The sequence below is a fragment of the Sciurus vulgaris genome (assembly GCF_902686455.1).
Source record: "Sciurus vulgaris genome assembly, chromosome: X".
Classification (NCBI taxonomy): Eukaryota; Metazoa; Chordata; class Mammalia; order Rodentia; family Sciuridae; genus Sciurus; species Sciurus vulgaris.
In genome coordinates this window covers 134,254,821-134,275,282 of record NC_136471.1, presented here as the reverse complement: position 1 = coordinate 134,275,282, position 20,462 = coordinate 134,254,821, and the positions used below count along the sequence as shown (strand labels likewise).

The window sequence follows — 20,462 nt, the reverse complement described above, 5'->3', positions numbered from 1 at the left end:
CGCCGATCATTTCGCAGAGAGAGGTGGAGATGGATCCCGTGATGTGAATCCAGTCGCCTGGGCAAGCGCTTTTCTCGGAGGTCAACTCGAGGGCAAGAAGCCATGTGGCTCATTCAAGGGCCACCTGTCAGTCAGTGATATTGAAACCCTAACCTTGAACGGTTCTAATCCGTTCAAACCAAGTCGGTTCAGCTGCGCCGAAAACTCGCAGGTACTTCTGCATTATCATTCCTCTCTCCAGATGAAACCAGAGGTCAGGATCCGTTCAAGGAATGCTCCATTTGATTTCCAAAATCTCTGTCTTGATGGTTGAGGGGTCATTCTGGAAAATATGGTCCACAGCAACAGAAGGGCAATATGGCGCTCCATGGAGCCGGAGCTGGGTGGGTACCGGGAAGGGTGGCCAGGAGCAGTGCACAACAGAGGGCACGTCTTTACTGGGTGGTAATGTGTGTGTGTCTGTGTGTGTCTGGGTGTGTGTGTGTGTGTGTGTGTGTAAATATAAATGGATGGGTGCATGCATAGACTGACCGGTAGGTAGACAGGTATATAAATATTTGGAAATATACTGAATATATATATATATATATACACATATCTATATACATACACATATACATATAATACATACATTCACTTTGGAGAATACTGCTTTCAAGATGTGAATTCAAGATGAGTATTTCAGAGCAAATGCTATTTTCCTGAGGCTTGAATGCACATTGATTGCTGTCTAGAGAGGGAAGAATGCAAGAAATCAACCAAAACACAGGCCATTGTCCAGTGCATTGGTTCCTGAATCACACCGTCTCTGGAGGAACTCTGCCTTAGCTTTCTATCATGCCACCAGAATACCTGCCAAGAACAGCTTGCAGGAGGAAGGATATATTTGGACTCACAGTTTCAGAAAATTAGGTCTGCGGTGGGCCGACTCCATGGCTCTGGCCCAAGGTGAGGCAGAACAAAATGGCGGAAGGGCCTGGAGGAGGAGAGCAGCTCAGGACATGGCACGAGGATGCAGAGAGACAGAGAGAGAGTCACAGAGAGAGAGAGAGAGAAACAGAGACAGAGAGACAGAGAGAGACAAGAAGGAACCAGGGACATACATAGTCTCCATGTCCCTCCCTGTAACCTCCTTACTCCCCTCATGCCCCACCTGCCCAGCACTTACCAGAAAATGCCATCATTTCATTCTTCTTTAAAGCTGAGTAATATTCCATCATATGTATACACCACATTTTCTTTATCCATTCATCTGTTGAAGGGCACCTAGGTTGGTTCCGTAGTTTAGGTGTTGTGAATTGAGCTGCTATAAACATGGATGTGACTGCGTCACTGTAGTGTGCTGATTTTAAGTCCTTTGGGTATAAACCGAGGAGTGGGACAGCTGGGTCAGATGGTGGGTCCATTCCAGGTTTTCTGAGGAATCTCCACACTGCTTTCCAGAGTGGCTGCGCCATCTTGCATTCCCAAGGCTGAATGTTCTCTCTGATCTGCGGATGCTAATTCACAATAAGGAGGCATCTAGGGAAGAATAGAGGTACTTTAGATTAGGTAGAGGGAGTGAAGGAGGGAAGGGTGTGGGGCAGGAAGGACAGTAGAGTGAACAGACATGCTGACTCATGTGCATGTGTGACTGCATGGCCATGTGATCCTGCCACATGGACAGTCAGAAAAATGAGAGACGACCCTCCATTTATGTCTGATCTGTCAAAATGCAGCCATGCCTTCTGCTGTCAGGTGCAGCTCATTAGGACAAATCAAGATAAATTAGAAATCGTTAACCCAGCCACTGGATTAACCCTCATGACCCGACCATTTTATGTCTGGACGTAACTCAGTGCCTACCTCATGAGATTCGAGGGGACATTGCAGGTACAAACCAGAACAGAGGTGGCCTCAGCCGGGCACCCCTTCTCCCGCTGAGCCCTTGAGGGTCACGCTGAGCCGCGTCACAGGGACAGGACACAGAGGGTCCTGCCCTGGAACGAGAGGCCCCACGTGGGGATGAAAGTGTGGAGCTGTGTGCATCTTCCAGGGGCCGCACAGAGCGCTGCGCTGGTTCTCAGCGGAACGCTGGGCACGCCCTTCTACTGTGCTTGACTCTTCTTTTTCCCGGCAGGAACGCTGAGAGGCCCTTCCTGCTCTTCCTCTCCTTCCTTCACGTGCACACGGCCCACTTCTCCTCCAGAGAGTTCGCCAAGAAGAGTCAGCACGGCCCTTACGGGGACGGCGTCGAGGAGATGGACTGGAGCGTTGGTACGTGAGCCTTCGGCTCTGCTTAGGGGGCCTCTGGCTCCTTCCCCTCCCCGGGGACCAGTTCCCCCTGCGATGCGCCTGCTAGGGAGGGGAGCCTGTTGTTATTCTTTACGAGGAGGTAACCGTAGAGACGTTGAAAGGCGTCTGGGGCTCTGTGCGCTCTGCCTGGAGCGGGCTGCTGGCTCCGTCACCCGGGGACAGTCTGGGGCTGTGGGTGATGGAGGAGATGAGTGGATGAGAGGAGCCCGAAGCCTCAGCTGTCATCATTACTCATTCGCCGACCCATTAAGTATGAGCAACGTCTCCTCGCGAGCAAAGGCAGAAAAGGGGCAGGCTTCGGATCCGGAGGAGCAGCCGCTGGCTCCAGCCCCAGCCAGCCCCGCTGGCGAAGCCACAGGGTCCTCTGTGGATGTGCCTGCCTTTGGTTTCTGTATCATAGGACTCGGTTTCTTCTTGCTGCGCTTGAAGATATGCAAAGATCCCCTTGTTTTCTGTCTTTCTTAATCAAATAAGCCAATTTCTGAGAAGCATGGCTTTTTTTTTTGTTTTTCGTTAAGAAGCTGGGAAGACTTTCTCATTCAGAATTAGATTAAAAACGCGTGTCCTAAACTGGACGCAGTGGTGTACATCTGCAAACCCAGCATCTCAGGAGGCCGAGGCAGGAGGACTCTGTGTTCAGATTTACCAAGGCCCTAAGCAATTTAGGGAGACCCTGTCTTGAAATTTAAAAAGAATGAAATAAAACGGGACTGGGGATGTGGCACCGTGGTTAAGGGTCTCTAAACAAAAAATGTATGTCCTTCAAACCCAGAAAAGATCATCCTCATTGTATTTAGATTATCTCACACAGCTGAGCAGCCTCAACTTTGTTCCCTGCAGTAGACGGAAGGCCGTGGTGTGTGGATTTTGCAAAGGAATAGAAGGTCCCTGGGCGCTGGACTCCATCTTGAGTCCCACCCAGCCTTCTCTAGTGACAGATCTCATCTCTGGGTTTCACATCGCCTGATCCATCTGGATCCAAACACAGCAGACATGACACCCAGGTTGCCTGAGTGTCCCCCAGGTTGCCCGGGATGCTCACCTGTTCCTTTTCTTTCCTTTGCTTTCTCCTGACGTGCACTCGATGAATCGCTTCTGCTTCTTTGACCTCGAGGTTCTGGGCGCGAGGACATTGCTCAGCAGTGGGTTTGGCCAGCAAGTCCAGGGTGCAGACAGTCACCTGCTATAGAGCCCAGAAGGACCGCTGTTGCATTTTTGAGCTTTAAATCCTGGAGGGAGTACCTACCCTCTCCAGTAACGAGGAAGGCACGCCCGCGTTCTGGTGGTGAACTTGGCGGCGGCCAGGATCTCTACCATCCCCGGTTCTTCGGTCTGTCGGTGCCGAAGGTTTCAGAGAGGCAGGCTCTGCCTTTCTTCTCTAGCTCTCTCTGACTCTGCAAAAGAACAGGACTGAGCACAAATGATACATTTGTGCAAATGATACATTTGTGCTAAGTTGGTAAAACAGAGACCAGGGGATCCGCCTGGTCGAGCTCTGCTAAAAGAACCGAGGTCTGGTGCTCAGGGCTCTGACCTCCATCCAGATAAGCCGGCAGCTTCTCTTTCTCTTTCTCCTGCCTCAACGTTGCCTGTGAACCGATGTCCATTCCGCACACCGAGGTCCTGCGAGCCAGAGCAAGGTTTCAGTGTCAGTCAGTGGAACACTTTCTCTCTTCCCTGAGTGTCAGGTTTAAATGTCCTGTTACCTGCCGGGACTTGGGCTGGCAAGCCGGCACCGGCTACTGGCACCACAGTTATTAACTTTTATTTAATTATAATGACACAGGGGTTGCTGTCATTAAAAATCTTGCTTGTAGGTTTTCGTTTTTCCTCCAGAATATTTGGAGAGTGTGTTTCCTGTTGAGATCTGCAGTGGGCCCGGATGTGAGAGAGGGCCGGGTTCTGCCTTCTTCTCACAAAAGATAAAACCCTTCCCTCTAGAAAGGCTGTGAATTTCTTAGGCGGTCCTTGTCCTCTCGTGTGCCCCATTCACCTGAGTGTTGTGAGGAACGCTTTTAGTTTCCTACGAGGGGCCTTTCTTCATGATTCACCATTTTGTGTGTGTGTGTGCGGTGCTAGGGATCGAACCCAGGGCCTTGTGCTTACAAGGCACGTACTCTACCAACTGAGCCAGATCCTCATCCTGAATCGTTCAGTTTCAGCTGCTCACGGGGCTTTTGATTTTTTTTTTGTATTTCTAAAAATCATCTTACACGATTGATTTAAATATAATGTTAGAAGGGAAGGTTTATACAATCATCTTCTTAAAAATTTGTTCCTCATTAGTTATACATGACAATAGAATGCATTTTGATAGCTCAGACGTAAATGGAGGGTCGTCTCTCATTTTTCTGATTGCACGTGTTGCAGGATCACATGGTCATGCAGTCACACATGCACATGAGTCAGCATGTCTGTTCACTCTACTGTCCTTCCTGCCCCACACCCTTCCCTCCCTTCACTCCCTCTACCTAATCTAAAGTACCTCTATTCCTCCCTAACCCAACACATCCTGTGCTTATTGTGAATTAGAATCCACATATCAGAAAAAAAACATTTGTCCTTTGGTTTTTGGGTATTGGCTTATTTTACTGAGCATGATATTCTCCAACTCCATCCATTCACCAGCAAATGCCATCATTTCATTCTTCTTCATGGCTGAGTAATATTCCATTGTGTATATATACCACATTTTCTTTATCCATTCATCTGTTGAAGGGCACCTGGAGGTAACCATCACAGGGTTTTATTTTTTAAAAATTCAAGGCCCTGTAATAGCGACCTTCTGCACTCCAGGTCTCCATACCTGGAAGGCATTTGCAGAACCGAGAATTCTTCTATTTGATGGCCCCCGGGTCCAGTTTCCCCTGTGATTTCATGGTTGATTGCTTTGTGCTTCGCTGTGCCTGTTGTTGTCCTCCCTGGACAGAGGCAGGCTCCGTGGTAGAGTAAGGAGGTCTTAAAAGGACCCTGCAGGGGAGGTTGGCATCCTTGGGTGCAGGACCCTCTGAGCAGATTGCAGACGTGCCTCCCCGCTGGGTGCAGAGCTTGGTGCGCTTGCTCTGTGCCCGGCCCTGGGCTTCACACGCACGCCCTTCCCTTTGGGCTGCTGAGGGCCCTGCCCCAGGGACCATGCTTGCCCTTCCGGTTCCTTGGCTGAGGCAGGGAGGCCTGCTGAAGGTGAGGTGCACCCGCCTGAAGTGATAGGATTCACAGGGCGTTCCCGGGCGTCCGGGTCCAGAGCCCGCAGTCCGCACCACCCTCTCCTCTTCTCAGCACACCTTAAAGAAGCCTGGGGCTTGGCAAGGCACGGTCAGCCATGAACGTCCAGAGAAGACATCCTTCATTCACAAGCCACGGCTGCCGTCTGGGTGGCTGGCCGTTGGGTGCGGGGAGGCCCAGGCGAAGGGAGACTCTTGGCTTCAGTGGATGGAGCAGCTGCCGGGTGACTGAAGAATCCTCCTGGACAGGGTGCAATGGAGACTGAGGGTGGAAAGAGGAGAGTGTCCCCAGCGTGGCCCCCAGTGCTTCAGCAGGGTTGGCAGAGGGAGGTCGGGCCCAGGGAGACGGGTGCAGCCGGCCACAGTGCTGCGGCCGGACGCCCCCCGCCGTGCCCCGTGGAATCCCTGGGGCCAGCGTGGTGACGGGGCCAAGTGGAATTTCCAGTCCCAGTCTGTGGCAAAGCAGCCAGTCTTGGGGTGGGGAGGGAACAAGTGTGTTGGTTGCAAGGCCGAGTTAAGAAAGCGCCTGGAGGGATAGGTTCCCGCTGCCTTCCAACGCGCACCAGGGATGCGGGGCCGTAGTTCCGGCCACGTGGATCACGAGGTCCGCACGTTCCTGGAGGACAGAGGTTGGAGAGAGCGGGTCGAGGGGAGCCCGGGGCTGCCGTCTTGTCTGCACCACCAGCCGGATCGCAGCTCGGGTGCACGGGGCAGAAATTGCACGCGGGGAACTCATGCCTTTCATTTCCAGCCTGGCCCCGTTGACAGAGCTGCAGGAAGGACTTGGGACTCACCCCTGGGCGGGATTGGACTCGGCGAGTTCTGTTTCCTTAGGAAGACAAACGTGAGTGAGGTGGGGTTAGCCGAGCCCAAGACGAATCTGGCTCTAACCAGAAATTCCTACTGGGGGGAAATAAAAAATCCCAACCGCAGCTAAGGGTCGGGGTCGATTTTTTTGTTTCTGTGTTTTTGGCTTTTGAGATTTTCATTTTCAAAGGAGAACGGCGAGTCGTTCTTGTGAGCTGGAGGGAAAGAGCAGCAGGCCAGGGCGGCTGCTTCCTGGGTTTGGTGGTCAGTGGCTGGAATCTGTGACTTGGCACCTGTTCGGGGAGCTGTCCCACCACCTTTGATTTCACCACCCTGTCCGCTCTGGGAGGGCTCTGGACAGCGCCAGCTTCCACAGGCGCAGAGAATCAGCAGAGGACAGAAGGAAGGGGTGCGCTCACCAAGATGAGCGGCCACCGATGCCTGGGGACTGTGCCTGATGCACAGGTAGACCTGCAGCTGGGTGTCGCCGAAGGGGCCGAGCACCCACCCCGTCCGCAGGGCTGGAGAGTAAATCGGATGGTCTCGCTCACAAGAGCGCAGGACGGAGACGGGGCCCCAGGGGATGCGAGAAAGCTCTGCCGATGGAAAGCGGGGTAGGGTCCGAGTCCCCCAAACGTACAGTGTGATTCCATGCGGAGTCTGACTGTTGGACAGGGTGCTGCAGGGTGGCCCCTTTTCAAATGGACTCCTTCCAGGAGAATTGGAATCAAATTCTTGTGGAAACGTGGAGCGCAGGCAGCAGAGAATAACCCCGCCGTTGACCGAGCAATCGGTTTGGACAGAACTGCTCTGGTTTAGATGACGAGGGAAAAGGCTCCTTTTAGAACTGTATACACCGGGTGCATACTAGGTGCTCACTAAGTAACTATTAAAAGTGAAATCCTAGGAGCTGGGGCTGGGGCTCAGTGGCAGAGCGCTTGCCTTGCATGTGTGAGACCCTGGGTTCCATCCTCAGCACCACGTAGAAATAAATAAGTAATTAAAGATACTGTGTACCTCTACAACTAAAAAAAATATTAAGAAAATTTAAAAAAAGTGAAATCCTGTTGGGTGGAAGGGCACACGTCTAATCCCAGCAGCCTAGGAGGCTGAGGCAGGAGGATGGCAAGTTCAAGGCCAGCCTCCGCCACTGAGCAAGGCCCTTAGCAACTTAGAAAGACCCTGTTTCTGAATTAAAAAATTAAAAAGGGCTGGAGAGGTGGTTCAGTGGTGAACCACCCATGGGTTCAATCTCTACTGTGAAAAAATAGTGAAATCCTGAGAGACAGGTGACCTGGTGTTTGCAAAGAACCTCGGGCCTGCGGAGAACCTCGTCGTGAACGCAGCTGAGGGTCTTTCTTCTTTCTGTGTAGGTAATGACCCTACCGTGGGATTAGATAAGATACCCTAAGTGCCGCATGCAACCGAGCACCATGGCACGCACAGTTTGCTTCCACCTAAGTCTAGAACAAAGGCTTAGAAGTCAACCTTCTTAGCTCTCCTCGCAGACCCCAAGGCCTTGAGGAGGCCCCGGTTGTCTTGGCCAGCCTTCTGTTCGCCGCAGACCTTAGGGCCGTGGGTCTCCCTAGCCATCCAGTGTGGGACCTTCCTGTCTTGAGAGTTCCGTACCCGTTTCTATTTGGGGGAACTTTTTTGAAACAAGAACCACGTGGGCTCCTTTCTGATACCTACCGAGGGAGGGAAAGAGGTCCTGGTAAAAGTGTCAAAGGAAGATCAAAGGAGAACCACCCCCAGAGAGAACTGCAGAGAGAGCTGGAGGCAGAGGTGGCAGTTGCAGAGAAGGAGGAAGCGGGTGGAATTCGGGGTGAAGGGTAATTCGAGGAGGGAGGGACAACTGGCGACCCATCAGAGAGGGGTGAATCAAAGTGAGTGCAGCCTCTACCGCGTTGAGCAGGCTCGTGCGTGAGACTGGAGAAGCGGCCATCCGTTCAACAAGTGGAGGAATTTGTTCTCCAGATCAGGCTGTGTCTAAGCTCAGATGGCTTCCAGATTTCGGTGTCCGTAATGTGCCTGAATCTCTTTTCTGTTGCTATAACGGAATGCCGTGGACTGACGTATAAGGGATAAAGGTTTGCTGGGCGTGGTGGCGCATGTCTGTAATCCCAGCAGCTCCGGAGGCTGAGTCAGGAGGATCACAAGTTGGAGGCCAACCTCAGCAACTTAGCAAAGCCCTAAGCAACTTAGCAAGAACTTGCCTCTAGATAGAAAAAATTAAAAGGGCTGGGGATGGGGCTCAGGGGTTGAGCACCCCTGGGTTCAATCACCAGTAACAAAAAAAAAGAAAAAAAGAATAAAGGTTTGTTCTTCTGAAGGTTCTACAGGAAGTTCAAAAGCAGGCCTTCTTGTTGACAGGAAGAAGACTTCCGAGTCCAGAGATGGTGCACGGCATCCCATGATGAGTCGGAACATTTTAGTGCTGGTTTCTCCTGTCCTTATAAAGCCACAGTTCCCTCAGACGAGGGCCACACCCCTATGGCTTCTTCAAAACTTCATTGCCTCCCCAAAGTCCCACCATCATACACCATAGTTGCCTGGAGTTTTTGTGCTCTTTCTCCTTGATAATTGGGATTAAATTTCACTCGGCGTTGTGGCTGGGACCTCCCCAGGGTAGCCATGAGGAACTGCATGACTTCTCCGTCCACTGCAGGGACCACACGTACAGCCACTAAATGGATTGATGATTGAAATGGCGAGGGATCATCAGAAGAATGACGGGCATGGCCGAGGGTGGGAGGGAAAGATGGGGGCCTGTGTCTTGGCTGGCAGCCAAGTAGAGATTCCAGAAGACCTTGCACGGGGCGGAGAGCCAGAGCTTCGAGCTGTGGAGGCATTAGCAGGAGACTGATTGACATGGCAGAGGGCGCGAGGGAGAGATGGCGGCCAAGAGCTCTACTTGGCCGGCAGCCGAGCTGAGATTCCCAGAGACCTTGCAAGGTCTTGCCAGAGCTCTGCAGGCAGAACCAGTCCTGGTGGCCCGTAGGATGGTGGGGAAGGGGCGTCTTTGGAGAGGAGATGGAGGACTCGAGAAGCTGGTGTGCTCACACGTGCCTTGGTTTGACAGCGAGCCCACAGCGTAGCTCGCTCGGCCACCCTGATTGTTAGGACCGGGCGGCTCCGTTCCCACTGGGGGAAGGTTTGTGGCCGGCAGGCAGAGGGCAGGCATAATGGTGTGCACGCTGTGGAGGCAGAGAGACATTAGCACGGCACGCTCATCAGCAGAGCTTCCAGGACAACAGGCAAACAACAGGCTTGGAGATGCTCCCAATGCTGGTCAGCCGCCAGCGTCCCGGTTTTTAACAGGTGTCGGGGAGCAAGGGAGGCGGACTGCGCGGTGAAGCAAGCTGGCCTCCAGCTCCACGAGGCGCGGCCCATCTGTGAGCTGGGCGGCACGAGGGCGGTTACGAGCCGGTGCTGAAGCACCCGTCCCGCCTCGCTCCTCAGCTCAGGGGCACGTGCCCGTGACAGGCACGGCGGGTGCTCTTGGAGGTGAGAGGAAGCAGAGAGGGACGCGCGTCGTCCTGCGGCCCTGAACTCAGAGCAAAACCAAGCGCACCGGCCACTCCCGCCTGCTCCACGGCCGTCGGCAAGGAGCAGTGGGAATTCTTAACTGTGCTGTTCGTTTTCGTTTTATTTAAATGTGGGCTCTGTACAGTTCTGCTAAAAATAGATGAATAAATCCGTGTGTCACCAGCTCCTGAAAGGCAGAATGAGGGAGCGGAATGGGGAGCCCAGCAGAGCGTGGTGTAAATGCGCAGGGGCCATTTGACGGCAGACGGTGTGGATAGATCGCACGTGGAACACGCTGTCGTTGGAGGGAAGTTAGCTTCCTGTGTCTGGCACTGTGGTGACTGTTTTGCCAACTTAATGTTGGTGGTGATGGTGGTGGTGATAGTGGTCATGGTGGTGATGATGGGGATGGTGTTGATGGTGGTGACCAGGATGATGACGGTGGTGATGATAGTGATGGTGGTGGAGGTGACGATGGGGCTGGTTTGATGATGGCGTTCACCATAATAATCACGGTGATGATGGTGTGGTGGTGGGAACGGTCATGCTCGTGTTGATGCTGATGGTGGTGGTGATAGTGGTCATGGCGATGATGATGATGATGGGGATGATCATGATGGGCATGCTGTTGATGATGGTGGTGGTGGCGGTGATGATGGTCATAACAATGGTAAAGATGGTGGTGATGGGGATGATGGTGGTAGTAACGATGTCATGATGGTGATGTTGGTGGTGGTGGTGATAGTGACGGTGGTGGTGGTGATAGTGACAGTGTTGGTGGTGATAGTGGTCATGGTGGTGATGATAATGATGGGGATGATCATGATGGGCATGCTGTTGATGATGATGGTGGTGGTGGTGGTGATAGTGATGGTCATGACGATGGTGAAGACGGTGGTGTTGGGGATGATGGTGGTAGTAATGATGTCATGATGTTGATGATGGTGGTGGTGGTGGTGATAGTGATGGTGGTGGTGATAATGGTCATGGTGGTGGTGACGGGGATGGTATTGGTGGTGGTGGTACTGGTGGTGATGGGGACGATGGTGGTGATGATAATGTCATGATGATGTTGATGATGGTGATGTCCACCTTGCAGACAGACAGCTTCTTCCCAGAGAGTTTGGACAGGCGCTGTTCTGAATCCGCTCCTTCTCATAAACAGGATTTAATTGTTGCCCTGGTCACTTGCATGATTTTTTTTTCACTCTTTTCCTGACAATGTATAATTCTCTTTTCAAATACTGATCTACGTTAGACCAAACCAAAGAATACAGAAGGGGAATACCTATGTCATTTCTCCCCTGACAGACAATCTCACTGACGATTTCCTGCAAAGGTTTCATTGATTCTATTTTACAAATGCCGTGTAGAAATAGTGAGATCCTCCGGATGCAATGGTGCACACCTGCAATCCCAGCAGCTCAGGAGGCTGAGGCAGGAGGATGGTGAGTTCAAAACCAGCCTCAGCCACAGCGAGGACTTAGCAACTCAGTGAGACCCTGTCTCTAAATAAAATACAAAATAGAACTGGGGATGTGGCTCAGTGGCTCAGTGCCCCTGAGTTCAATTTCTGGTACAAAAAAACTAAAAATCTGATGTATTTTTAATGTCATTTGACACACCCTCTGGATTTTAATTTGCAGTTTTGTTTTTGCAGTCAACAATATCTCTGAGCATTTTTCAATTTCAACATTTTCAGTTTTTCTCTTCCTTAGACTACAACTTATTTAACCATTCCTATGTGAGGGACCTCAGCAGTTTTCTTTTCTAGAAACGTTGTCGTGAACTTGTGGGCACTCTTTTGAAATAAAAATTCAGCCAAATTAAATTACCTGTATCAAAAGGTATTGAAAATTCTAATTTTATTCAGTCTTGCCTAAAATAGTAGACCCTTTTTTCCCACCGTGACAATTGTTGATCTATGATAATGCTAATTTGTTCTTAGCCCTACGACCCTAAATATTATCAATCTATCTTATATTTTGTCAGGTAACAACCACAATTTCATTATTTAAATTTTCCTTTTCTCTTGCACATAGAGCTGAGTTGCTATGTATTTTAGTCTCTGACTTTGTTCCTCCTCCTATGACTCCTCTATTCAGATTCTTTGCTCATTTTTAATTGGATTATACATGCTTTTCTTATTGATTTGTATGGGCAATTTACATATTAAGGACATTACTATTTCATTTGTGTGTCACAAATATTTTGCCTACTTCTTTTGTGTTTCCATGGTATTTATAGACATATTTTTGTGATAGATTTCCTTGACCAAGCTTGGCCATGCCTTCATGATCTATAGAGTTTCAGGTGGTGACATACGGGGTGACCAGCTAGACAGACAAATTAACGTTCGACTCCTAAAACTCTCGAGAGGCTCCTGCCAGGAGCTGCTGGTGACTTCTGACAACCCCACTCTTGGACCAAACACTCTAGCCATCATTTCTGGGTAGGATCTTGGGAGAAGGTTCGGTTGAAAGGTGGTTGGGGTTGCCTTGGTCCTACAGGACACCGATAATGATCAGCAGTGCTTGGAGAATCTGAGCAAGCAGGAGAGGGGCTGGAGAGGCTGTGTCCAGACAGATGCTCTCAGGGAAGCCTCCAAACCTGCTATTCTCTCGGCCTCACCTGTGCACAGGGACAAAGCCTGAAGATCCAGCAGGAGAAGACCTTTTCTCAGTTACTTCCAAAGGAAGCTTCTAGATCTCTGTTCCGCTCCCAGACATCTTCCCTGAGCCCTAAGGAGGGAGCAGCTGGCTGGTGCTGCTTAGCATCCTGGGGTCCTCTGTGCAGTCTCACCTGTATGATCTCACCTGTATCCAGGTGTGCAGGCGGGCAGCTCTGAGCACTGTTGAAATTTCTGTGATGCTTGTGGGTCATTCTCTTTCCTCTAGAGTTCCTGTCTCCTCTTTGCGCAGTGAGTTAGACTAAGGAAGGAGGCAGAAACTGGGCTATATATGTTCACCATGTTTCTAGAACCTTCTCCTGCTGCTCACGAACATACTCATCCTCACTGGCCAGCCACGGAGTCTCTGAATTCATGTTCATCCTCGTGGCTTTGTAGTATGATACTGCCTAACCCCATTTTACAGATGTGTAAACTGAGACACTTGCAACTGAATTAACTTGTCCCGGGAAGCTTCCATACCAGGCGAGTGGCAGAGACAGAATTTGAACCAGGAACGATGGTGTTAGCTCCTCTTAAAAGTGATCCCGTGCTACTTATGGTTTCTGCATATTGGCAGCATCCGGGATGTTGGGGATAGGCAGAGACTGTGGGGCCAAATGGTCTCAGTCTGACTGTGTGGGTAGGTTCCTTTTCTCACTGGGTCTCCATTTCTTTATCTGCAAAATGAGTTTGTCACACCGCCTCTCTTGCGGGGCATATTCTGAAAAATGCCAGTGATATATTGAGTTCCCTTCAAATGTTCACAGAATTCTCATTTCCTCACAGCTTTGAATGACTCTCTCAGAAGCGTCGACTTTTCCTCCTCTCGGTACATAGATTTTTAAGATGCTTGGGAATGAAAGGGAGGTGAATGGCCAGAGATACCTTGGAGCCCCGTTGCATGCGTCTGAGTCTCATGACCTTCCTTTGGTTGGTCAGCTAAGCATGAGAAGAACGCAATCCATGGTGTCGGATCTGAAATTGTGAATGACCTTTCAGGGTGTTCTGAAAGAGTCAGTTCCCCGAGTTTTGTGGAGGGGGCAATTTGGGATTGCTCACAGGGTGTGCTGGGGGCCAGGTTTCCATGTCCTTGGGTGATTTCTGGGTTCACCCTCTTGGACTGTATCTTTCAAGATGGCGGCAGGAGCCCACTATGGGCCAGCAATGAACTTTAATGCTCTTTGGTTAAATTGGAGATATAATGAGGGGGGAAGAAAAGCTTCTTTACAACAGGACTCTGTAACTCATTTGTATTTCCTGCCAAGAAGTAGGGAAAACATCAGGGCAGGTCGTAAAGGATCGAATCCTACCATAAAGGACACTTTCTCAACACAAAATGGATCTTGTTCATTGAGTAGCCACGATGCCTTGATGCAAAAAATTAAAACTTTGCAAACCTCCGCTGTGTCTGGAATCACCTGGGCGCTCGCTGTACTTAGCACAAAATTCTATTCATTTAAGGTCACAAACAGCAGGTGCACCCCCCCCCCATCTGTAATTTATTGGAAGGTGATTCCCGATGCATGTCGATGACTTGAATTTTAAAAGAAATAGTGAGGTCAGCGGGGCAAAATATAACTTTTTATTTTTTTTGAATTTACAGAAAAATCGTCAGAGCAACAATATTCTTGTCATAATATATATTTTTTTTTAATTCTTAGGAAAGACACTAGCTAGAAGTGGGGGTGGAAATGAGAACTTTATGGCATTTTAAGTCTTGGAACTTTGATCATTCGAAGGTGCAATTGCCTGTCGGAAGCCCGCGCCGACCGTCGCTATCTCTTGCCAAGTTCCTTCAGGAGCGCATCTTGTAAAGGTGTGTACCTGTCTGATGGTGAGCGAGCAAAGATGCCATCTTCCTCCTGAAGAAAATGAGCGTCTTTAGCTCATTGAAGCTTTGAGTTCTGACTTGGAGACCAAAAAAAAAAAAAGTGCTTTGGTTTTTTTACACAGGTGACATTTGCATTTGCTTTGTGCTGCCCTGCAGTTAAGCATAGAGGAAGGACAGGAGCCAGGTGACCTTGGGGTTTGTTTTGAGATAGAAAGGACTGACAGGGCGAGTGCTTCCCTGGGAGAAGGCATATTGCATTGCATGGGGATACATATGAAATCCATGCTACAGAACATACGTGCATGTGCATATGGATCTGCAGGACTCTCGTGCACCAAAATGCATACACGACAAATGTCTTCCCGCCCGTCTCCCCCAAAGTCAGTAATGCCCTGGCCACCTGGGCCTCTGCCTCTGCTTCCTGGTGGTAAGGGGTCTCTAGTCTGATGAAATTTCTCAGTCTCCCTGCTTGCTCTGGCTCCATCCATAATCCCACTTGGAGGATTTCAGCCCCTGAAGGTCTATTCATTTCTGCAGAGTAAGGTCTGGGTGGTACCGGAAACCGGGACTGGCCGGCAGATCTCTCTCTTCCTCAGATGCTGTCTATGCCCTAGCCTGCAGCTGGTCCTCGGTTTCTCTTTCTGCTCTTAAAGCGGTGGTGGGCAAGGTCGTCGGGCTGGCTTGCTCTGGTTTGAAGAGGAAGAATGACTTCCAGGTTGGGAACCGTCCAAAGCCAATGCAAAGCTCGATGCTGTGTGGTTTCCCCAGGACCTTGGAGACTTGTGTGTCTTTGAGCATGTTAGTTAAATTGCTCATTTTACTGAGTAGGAGCCCTACAGACATGTCCATCGGGCTTCTTAACTCTGCGTGTTTTAAAGAGCAGATTGACAGAATTCCTACCGGCACCGCCCTTAAGAACTGGATGAGATTACAGGTCCGGACAAGGTAGGACCCCGGGAACCCAGATGAGACCTGCTTCATTTCTCCTGGTCACTTACCTTGTGTGGCTGGAAATAGCAAAGTTATTTTCTGTTCCGTTCCTCCGCGACCCTGTGTCTGACCCACGTGTCCATGCATTTGACAGTTTGCACCTATGACGCAGCCGCAGAGGGCTTTGTATGAGCTGTTTGATGTTCAATGCTTTGCTCTTGCAGACGAATCCATAGCTTCAAAAATTCCCTTTTCCCCTTTATTACCCTGTTCTCGCTTTGGATGAATGCTTCGCTTATACCCAAATGGAAAGCTTACCTACATCCAGACATAGAAAACCCCATGTGAACAGGGAGACAGGAATAAGAAGATATATATGTATATGTATACACATGCACCTATATATAGGTGGAGCCTTTCTCTTCTCTTCATTTTCTATTGGCCTCTCTAGTAAATCTGCATTTGTGGCAAAAGAGCGGACTTTGCTACAGAAACAGGGTTCTGCAACCTCAGCCTAGAGATTTAGACAGCACCTAGTCTGGGCACGAGAAAGGCATTTCTAAGTCACAGCGGCAGAACCCAGGCAGGACGGGTGAGCCACATCAACTTCGGGCCATAAAACTTCCTCGGAAATTCATTGTGTAGCCTATTGATTCTGGGCCTCTCAATTAATTTCGCTCATAAATTATTAGCCTCTGACCAACTCTGTAACAATGTTACCAAGACTTGGCTTCCTATTCTTAAGCCTGGGACTCCTTATTCTACCTCAAAAACGTCCACCTCTCGTTAAAATGAAGAAGCTCCGAAGATTCTTTGGTAAAGCATTTCCACTGGGAGCATTCCAAGAATAAATCGTCAAGGAATCCAGTTGCCTTGATGAATTTACGTTGACGATCACGGTGGCGGTAGCGGCCACCAGCTCAACAAGAGCAAGAAGTATTTATTGGCAGATAGTAACTAAAATGTAAATGTGCTGGAAAAATCTAGCTACGTATCTAAACATTTCGCATGGATTACTGTAGAGCCCCAGAGATGCGATAAGATCTCTCGATCCCTTTCACCTTTGTAAGGTGAGAAGGGAAATTTGGAGGACGTTAAATAACTCGTGTGTGCAGCCAGTACACGGTCGTGTCTCTCAGCAGCACGAAATGATTTCCGGGGTTGTTGAACTTAATGAAGGCAACGGCTGCGGCTGAATCCTCAACTCTTGCTGCTGCAAGTGGTCTGTAAAGCCAGCCTGGGTGGACAGTGGTACCACTGGTTTTCTTTCTGCTTCTGTCTTCTAGAATCCCATCAAGCCTCAGGCTTTTGAGTTGGCCTTGCATATTATAAATGTACAAACCAGGAAAGGCCATCGGAGTGCACGCTTAAGGAAGGATTGCGGAAGACTGTCGGAGTTTGACCAAAGGGAGGGTTTGAGAGTTCGTGGGAGCCTCAGCATCATGCGTTTTCCAGGACCATCAAACCCTCCCTGGTAGCACATTTAATTTGCTAGCTAACTCTTTCAAGAAAAGACCCATCAGGAGCCAGGAGTTTGGGTTAAAGCTGCTTTCAACACCAGTCCACCGAATGCCAACGAATGCGTTTGAAAAGTGAGGTTTAAAGTAGGGATTGAGCAAATGATGTAATATGCATGAACAAATAGCAGAGTGAATCCTATCTTCGTGTAGAATTAGAATGCATGCATCCATCAAAATACATTTAAAAAATAGTTTTAAAGTTTGGGTTTGGGAATAGATCTGAATATCCATTGCTTTTAATCATGACCCAGTTATGGCTCAATCAAAAAAACCGATTGTAATGGTCCTCCTGAGTGTGGCCCTTGTCTCCCAGACACACTTGAATCACCTGGTTGGAGTCAATAAAGTCAGATATTTAGAACCATCTGCCCAATACCTGGGAAGCAAGGAGTGCCCAATAATGCCGGCTGCTATCATTATTATGGTTATTCATAATCATATTCTATTATCTCACCTACTATGTTAGTGAGCTTTTGTGTTACTGTGACCAAAAGACTCAACAGAACAACTTAGAGGAGGAAAAGTTTATTTTCATTCATGGTTTTAAAGGTTCAGTCCATGGTTGGCCAACTCCATGGCTCTGGCCCAAGGTGAGGCAGAACAAAATGGCGGAAGGGCCTGGAGGAAGAGAGCAGCTCAGGATGTGGCACCAGGAAGCAGAGACAGCTCTGCTCACCAAGGACCAGATATAAACCCCAAAGGCAGGTGTCCAGTGACCCAGCACCTCTAGTCACATCCCACCTGCCTACAGTCACCACCCAGTTAATCCATTCAAGTGGATTAATCCACTATTAGGTCAAGGTTCTCATAACCCAACCAATTCACCTCTCAACATTCTTGCATCGTCTCACACATGAGCTTCTAGAAGACAGCTCATATCTGAACTATCATACCTGTAAGCTAGAGATGAAGACCAAAATCACATTTCACAGATATGTAAAGTACCGTTGCTTAAAAAGTGCATGAGTCTGCATTATAACCAGTCAAGGATGGATAAAATGTCTTTGATGGGAAAGTCAGATATTTGCACCGTCTTCTGTTCCTTCTGTAATGACTGTTGCATCTGATATTTGAGAGGTCCCTGTGTACCACAGAGTGGACTGTGGATGGCCTTGGTCTTGAAGATCTTGCAGAAAGAACTGAGCTATCACCCTGGCCTCCCTTGGTAGCCTGGAGCGAGGGGGATGTCTGGAGGGAAACGCAGACTGGCACGCAGGAGCCAGGCCCCACAGGAGCAAACCGCAGAGAGGAGTGTGGCCAGGTGTCAGTCAGTGCGTGGGGTGGTAATCTGAGCGGACAGGAGAGGTCAACTCTGTGATTGATGTGCCAGGCGTTAGCCAAGAGAAGCACCTTTTCCATTTTCTCTCTTGAGCTTTCGATACGGCGAGCTGCCGTGCAAAAATCTGGTCCTAGTACAGAAGTGAGTGTGGACCTGGTGGTAGGGCATCGTCAATAAGGAGAATTCGGAAGGGGTTGGTATCCTTGGCAGGTGTCCCTGGGCTCTGGCAAGTCTCTCCTCTTCTCGCTCCCCTCTCGACCCCGTGTTCCGGCTCTGAGAGGAAATTGGAGGTTGCATCTCTGGTTGAGGATTGCTGGAGAAGTTCGGGATTGCTCAAGTTTGGATCTTGAATGTTCCCCAAAAGCTTATGTGTTCAAGGCTTGGTCCCCAGGCTGGGGGTGCTGGGGGTCCTCAGGAGCTAAAGCCTGGTGTGGGGTCATTCATTGGAACAAGACTGGGAGGGGAGTGTGAAATCATGGCCCCTTCCCTTTTTATTTTTTCTTTGCTTTCTGCCCCCAAGAGAGGTGCTGTTTCTCTCCGCTATGTGCTTACACCATGATGTTCTGCCTCACCACAGGCTCACAAACAAAACAGGGCTGATCAGTTGTGAACTGAAACTTATAAAACTATGATCCAGGAAAAAAAAAAAAAAAAACCTTTTCTCTTTAAAAATTATCTCAGGTATCTTGTTACAGTGCCTGAAAGCTGACTGATACAAGCTGATCTGTTTCCAGAGGTCCAGTGACCTTGGTCCTAGACATGACCCAATGGAGCTTCTTCCCAGCCAACCTTGGAAACCTTAGAAAACCTGTCACCTCCCATGGCAAGATCAACTGGTGGCCAGAACACCCAACCCTTGTTTTCTGCAAGAAGAGAGAGTCCAGGAATTGCAGCAGGAGTTGACTGACCATGTTCCCTCTGTTGCCTGCCCTTTAAAGTATTCGATTGCCCACAACTCAGAGAAAACGCACTCTTGTGATGTTGCTGGCAGGAAGCCACTGTCCAAAGTGAGCTCCTGACAGACAGCCATGTCTATGTTGGGTTTTCTCCAAGACACGTGTGTATCATTCCGGGGGGGAGAGGGGTGGATACTACAACTCTTCTTCCTCATCTGTGCAGAAAACCACAGGTGTTCTCTGCAAGAATGGAGCTATTGAGAGTTGTTCGGTGTACCCCCCCACCAAAATAAAATGCAACACTCTAGAATCAAACACAAGTTCTTGTTAAGCCAAGAGGATGATGCAGAAGAGCTGTTACAGTGTCCCAGGGGACAAGGGAGGAGCAATTTCATGGTGCCTAAATCATAACTTGCAACCAGGAGAAGGGCCAAGCTGGGCCTCAGGGAGATAATCACAACATCATCGTCAGCACCTGGTGTGACGCCAGAAAAGGATGGATTTCCAGGATCTAGTGCGCGCTCAGCTAGGAACTCGCCCAGTTGAGAAATCCCAGCCCAGCATGGAGAGGGTCCCGGATAGGATGGCAACCTGTCCATCTTCCTGCTCCATGTCTTAACTACCCCGATCATCCTAACGACACGTGCACTAGGCGTGTCCTCGGTGTGTGGAAGTTATGTGCTCAAAGGTCTGCAACTCCAGCCGACTCTCAGCACTCTTGAAACCCACAAAGTGTCGACCCTGGTTTCAAAATTGGTCACCTGTCTCCTTCCTTCTCAAAGGATGGTCCTTGGGTAGCATGAGCAGGATGTGGGCGCCATTTTGGAAATGAAAGCTTTCAGACCTCACCCCAAATTCGCTGAACGGGGAGCCTTCATTTTGGCAGGGTCCCCGGGGCACAAATAAGCCATTAAGATGGGAGGAATGGTGATACGTTGCAGGAACTCACCGTGGAATCTGTGCTGTCAGGACCTGCTCTTCATGACTCATGAACCGGCCAAGCAGAATGAAAGAGGACATTCTTCAAATCTGTCCTTGAATGTCACCTTTGCTTACTTTCCCCTGGCTGTGTGGACTATGATTCGGAATGGCTTATGAGACCTGTTTGGAATTTTCAGGTTAACGAGGGGATGTGGAAGTGAGGGACGGTCCCTTGATCAGCAAATGGGGTGCGTAGGACTGAAGGCAAGCAAGATGGGGCACTGGGTTCAGTGATCTCTCACTGTTGGGTGAGCGTGTCCTGTTCTCAGAGATCGTCAAACAGGATGGGAGACGCGTGGCAGGTTTGTGGAAGACGAGCTTGCAGGCGATGTCAGTCGCTTGGGGCAGAAATGGAAGTTGCTTCTGTTATCACGCTGGGTCATTAGCAGAGACAGAAGCCGGCCTTCCCTCATCGCACAAGAGGTGGAAATATCAGATGCTTCCTTCTGCCGCCTTAGCGCCCGCAACTATCTTGCAAGAGTTTCATGTCACTGCCCTGGAAT

General features: G+C 49.7%; 2 protein-coding genes across 6 annotated transcripts in view; one reads left to right on the top strand and one right to left on the bottom strand.

The window, feature by feature from the left end:
• The window catches only part of STS (steroid sulfatase), a 437,786-nt gene that overhangs the window by 376,181 nt on the left and 41,143 nt on the right, over positions 1-20,462 (top strand). For all 5 annotated transcript variants that reach the window (XM_079123184.1, XM_079123182.1, XM_079123183.1 and 2 more), the window contains exon 7: positions 2,120-2,256. In XM_079123184.1, the coding sequence (XP_078979310.1) occupies positions 2,120-2,256 (137 nt within the window). The remainder of the gene's footprint in view (positions 1-2,119; positions 2,257-20,462) is intronic.
• PUDP (pseudouridine 5'-phosphatase) overlaps positions 1-20,462 on the bottom strand; it is a 205,734-nt gene that overhangs the window by 150,049 nt on the left and 35,223 nt on the right. The window lies entirely within an intron of this gene.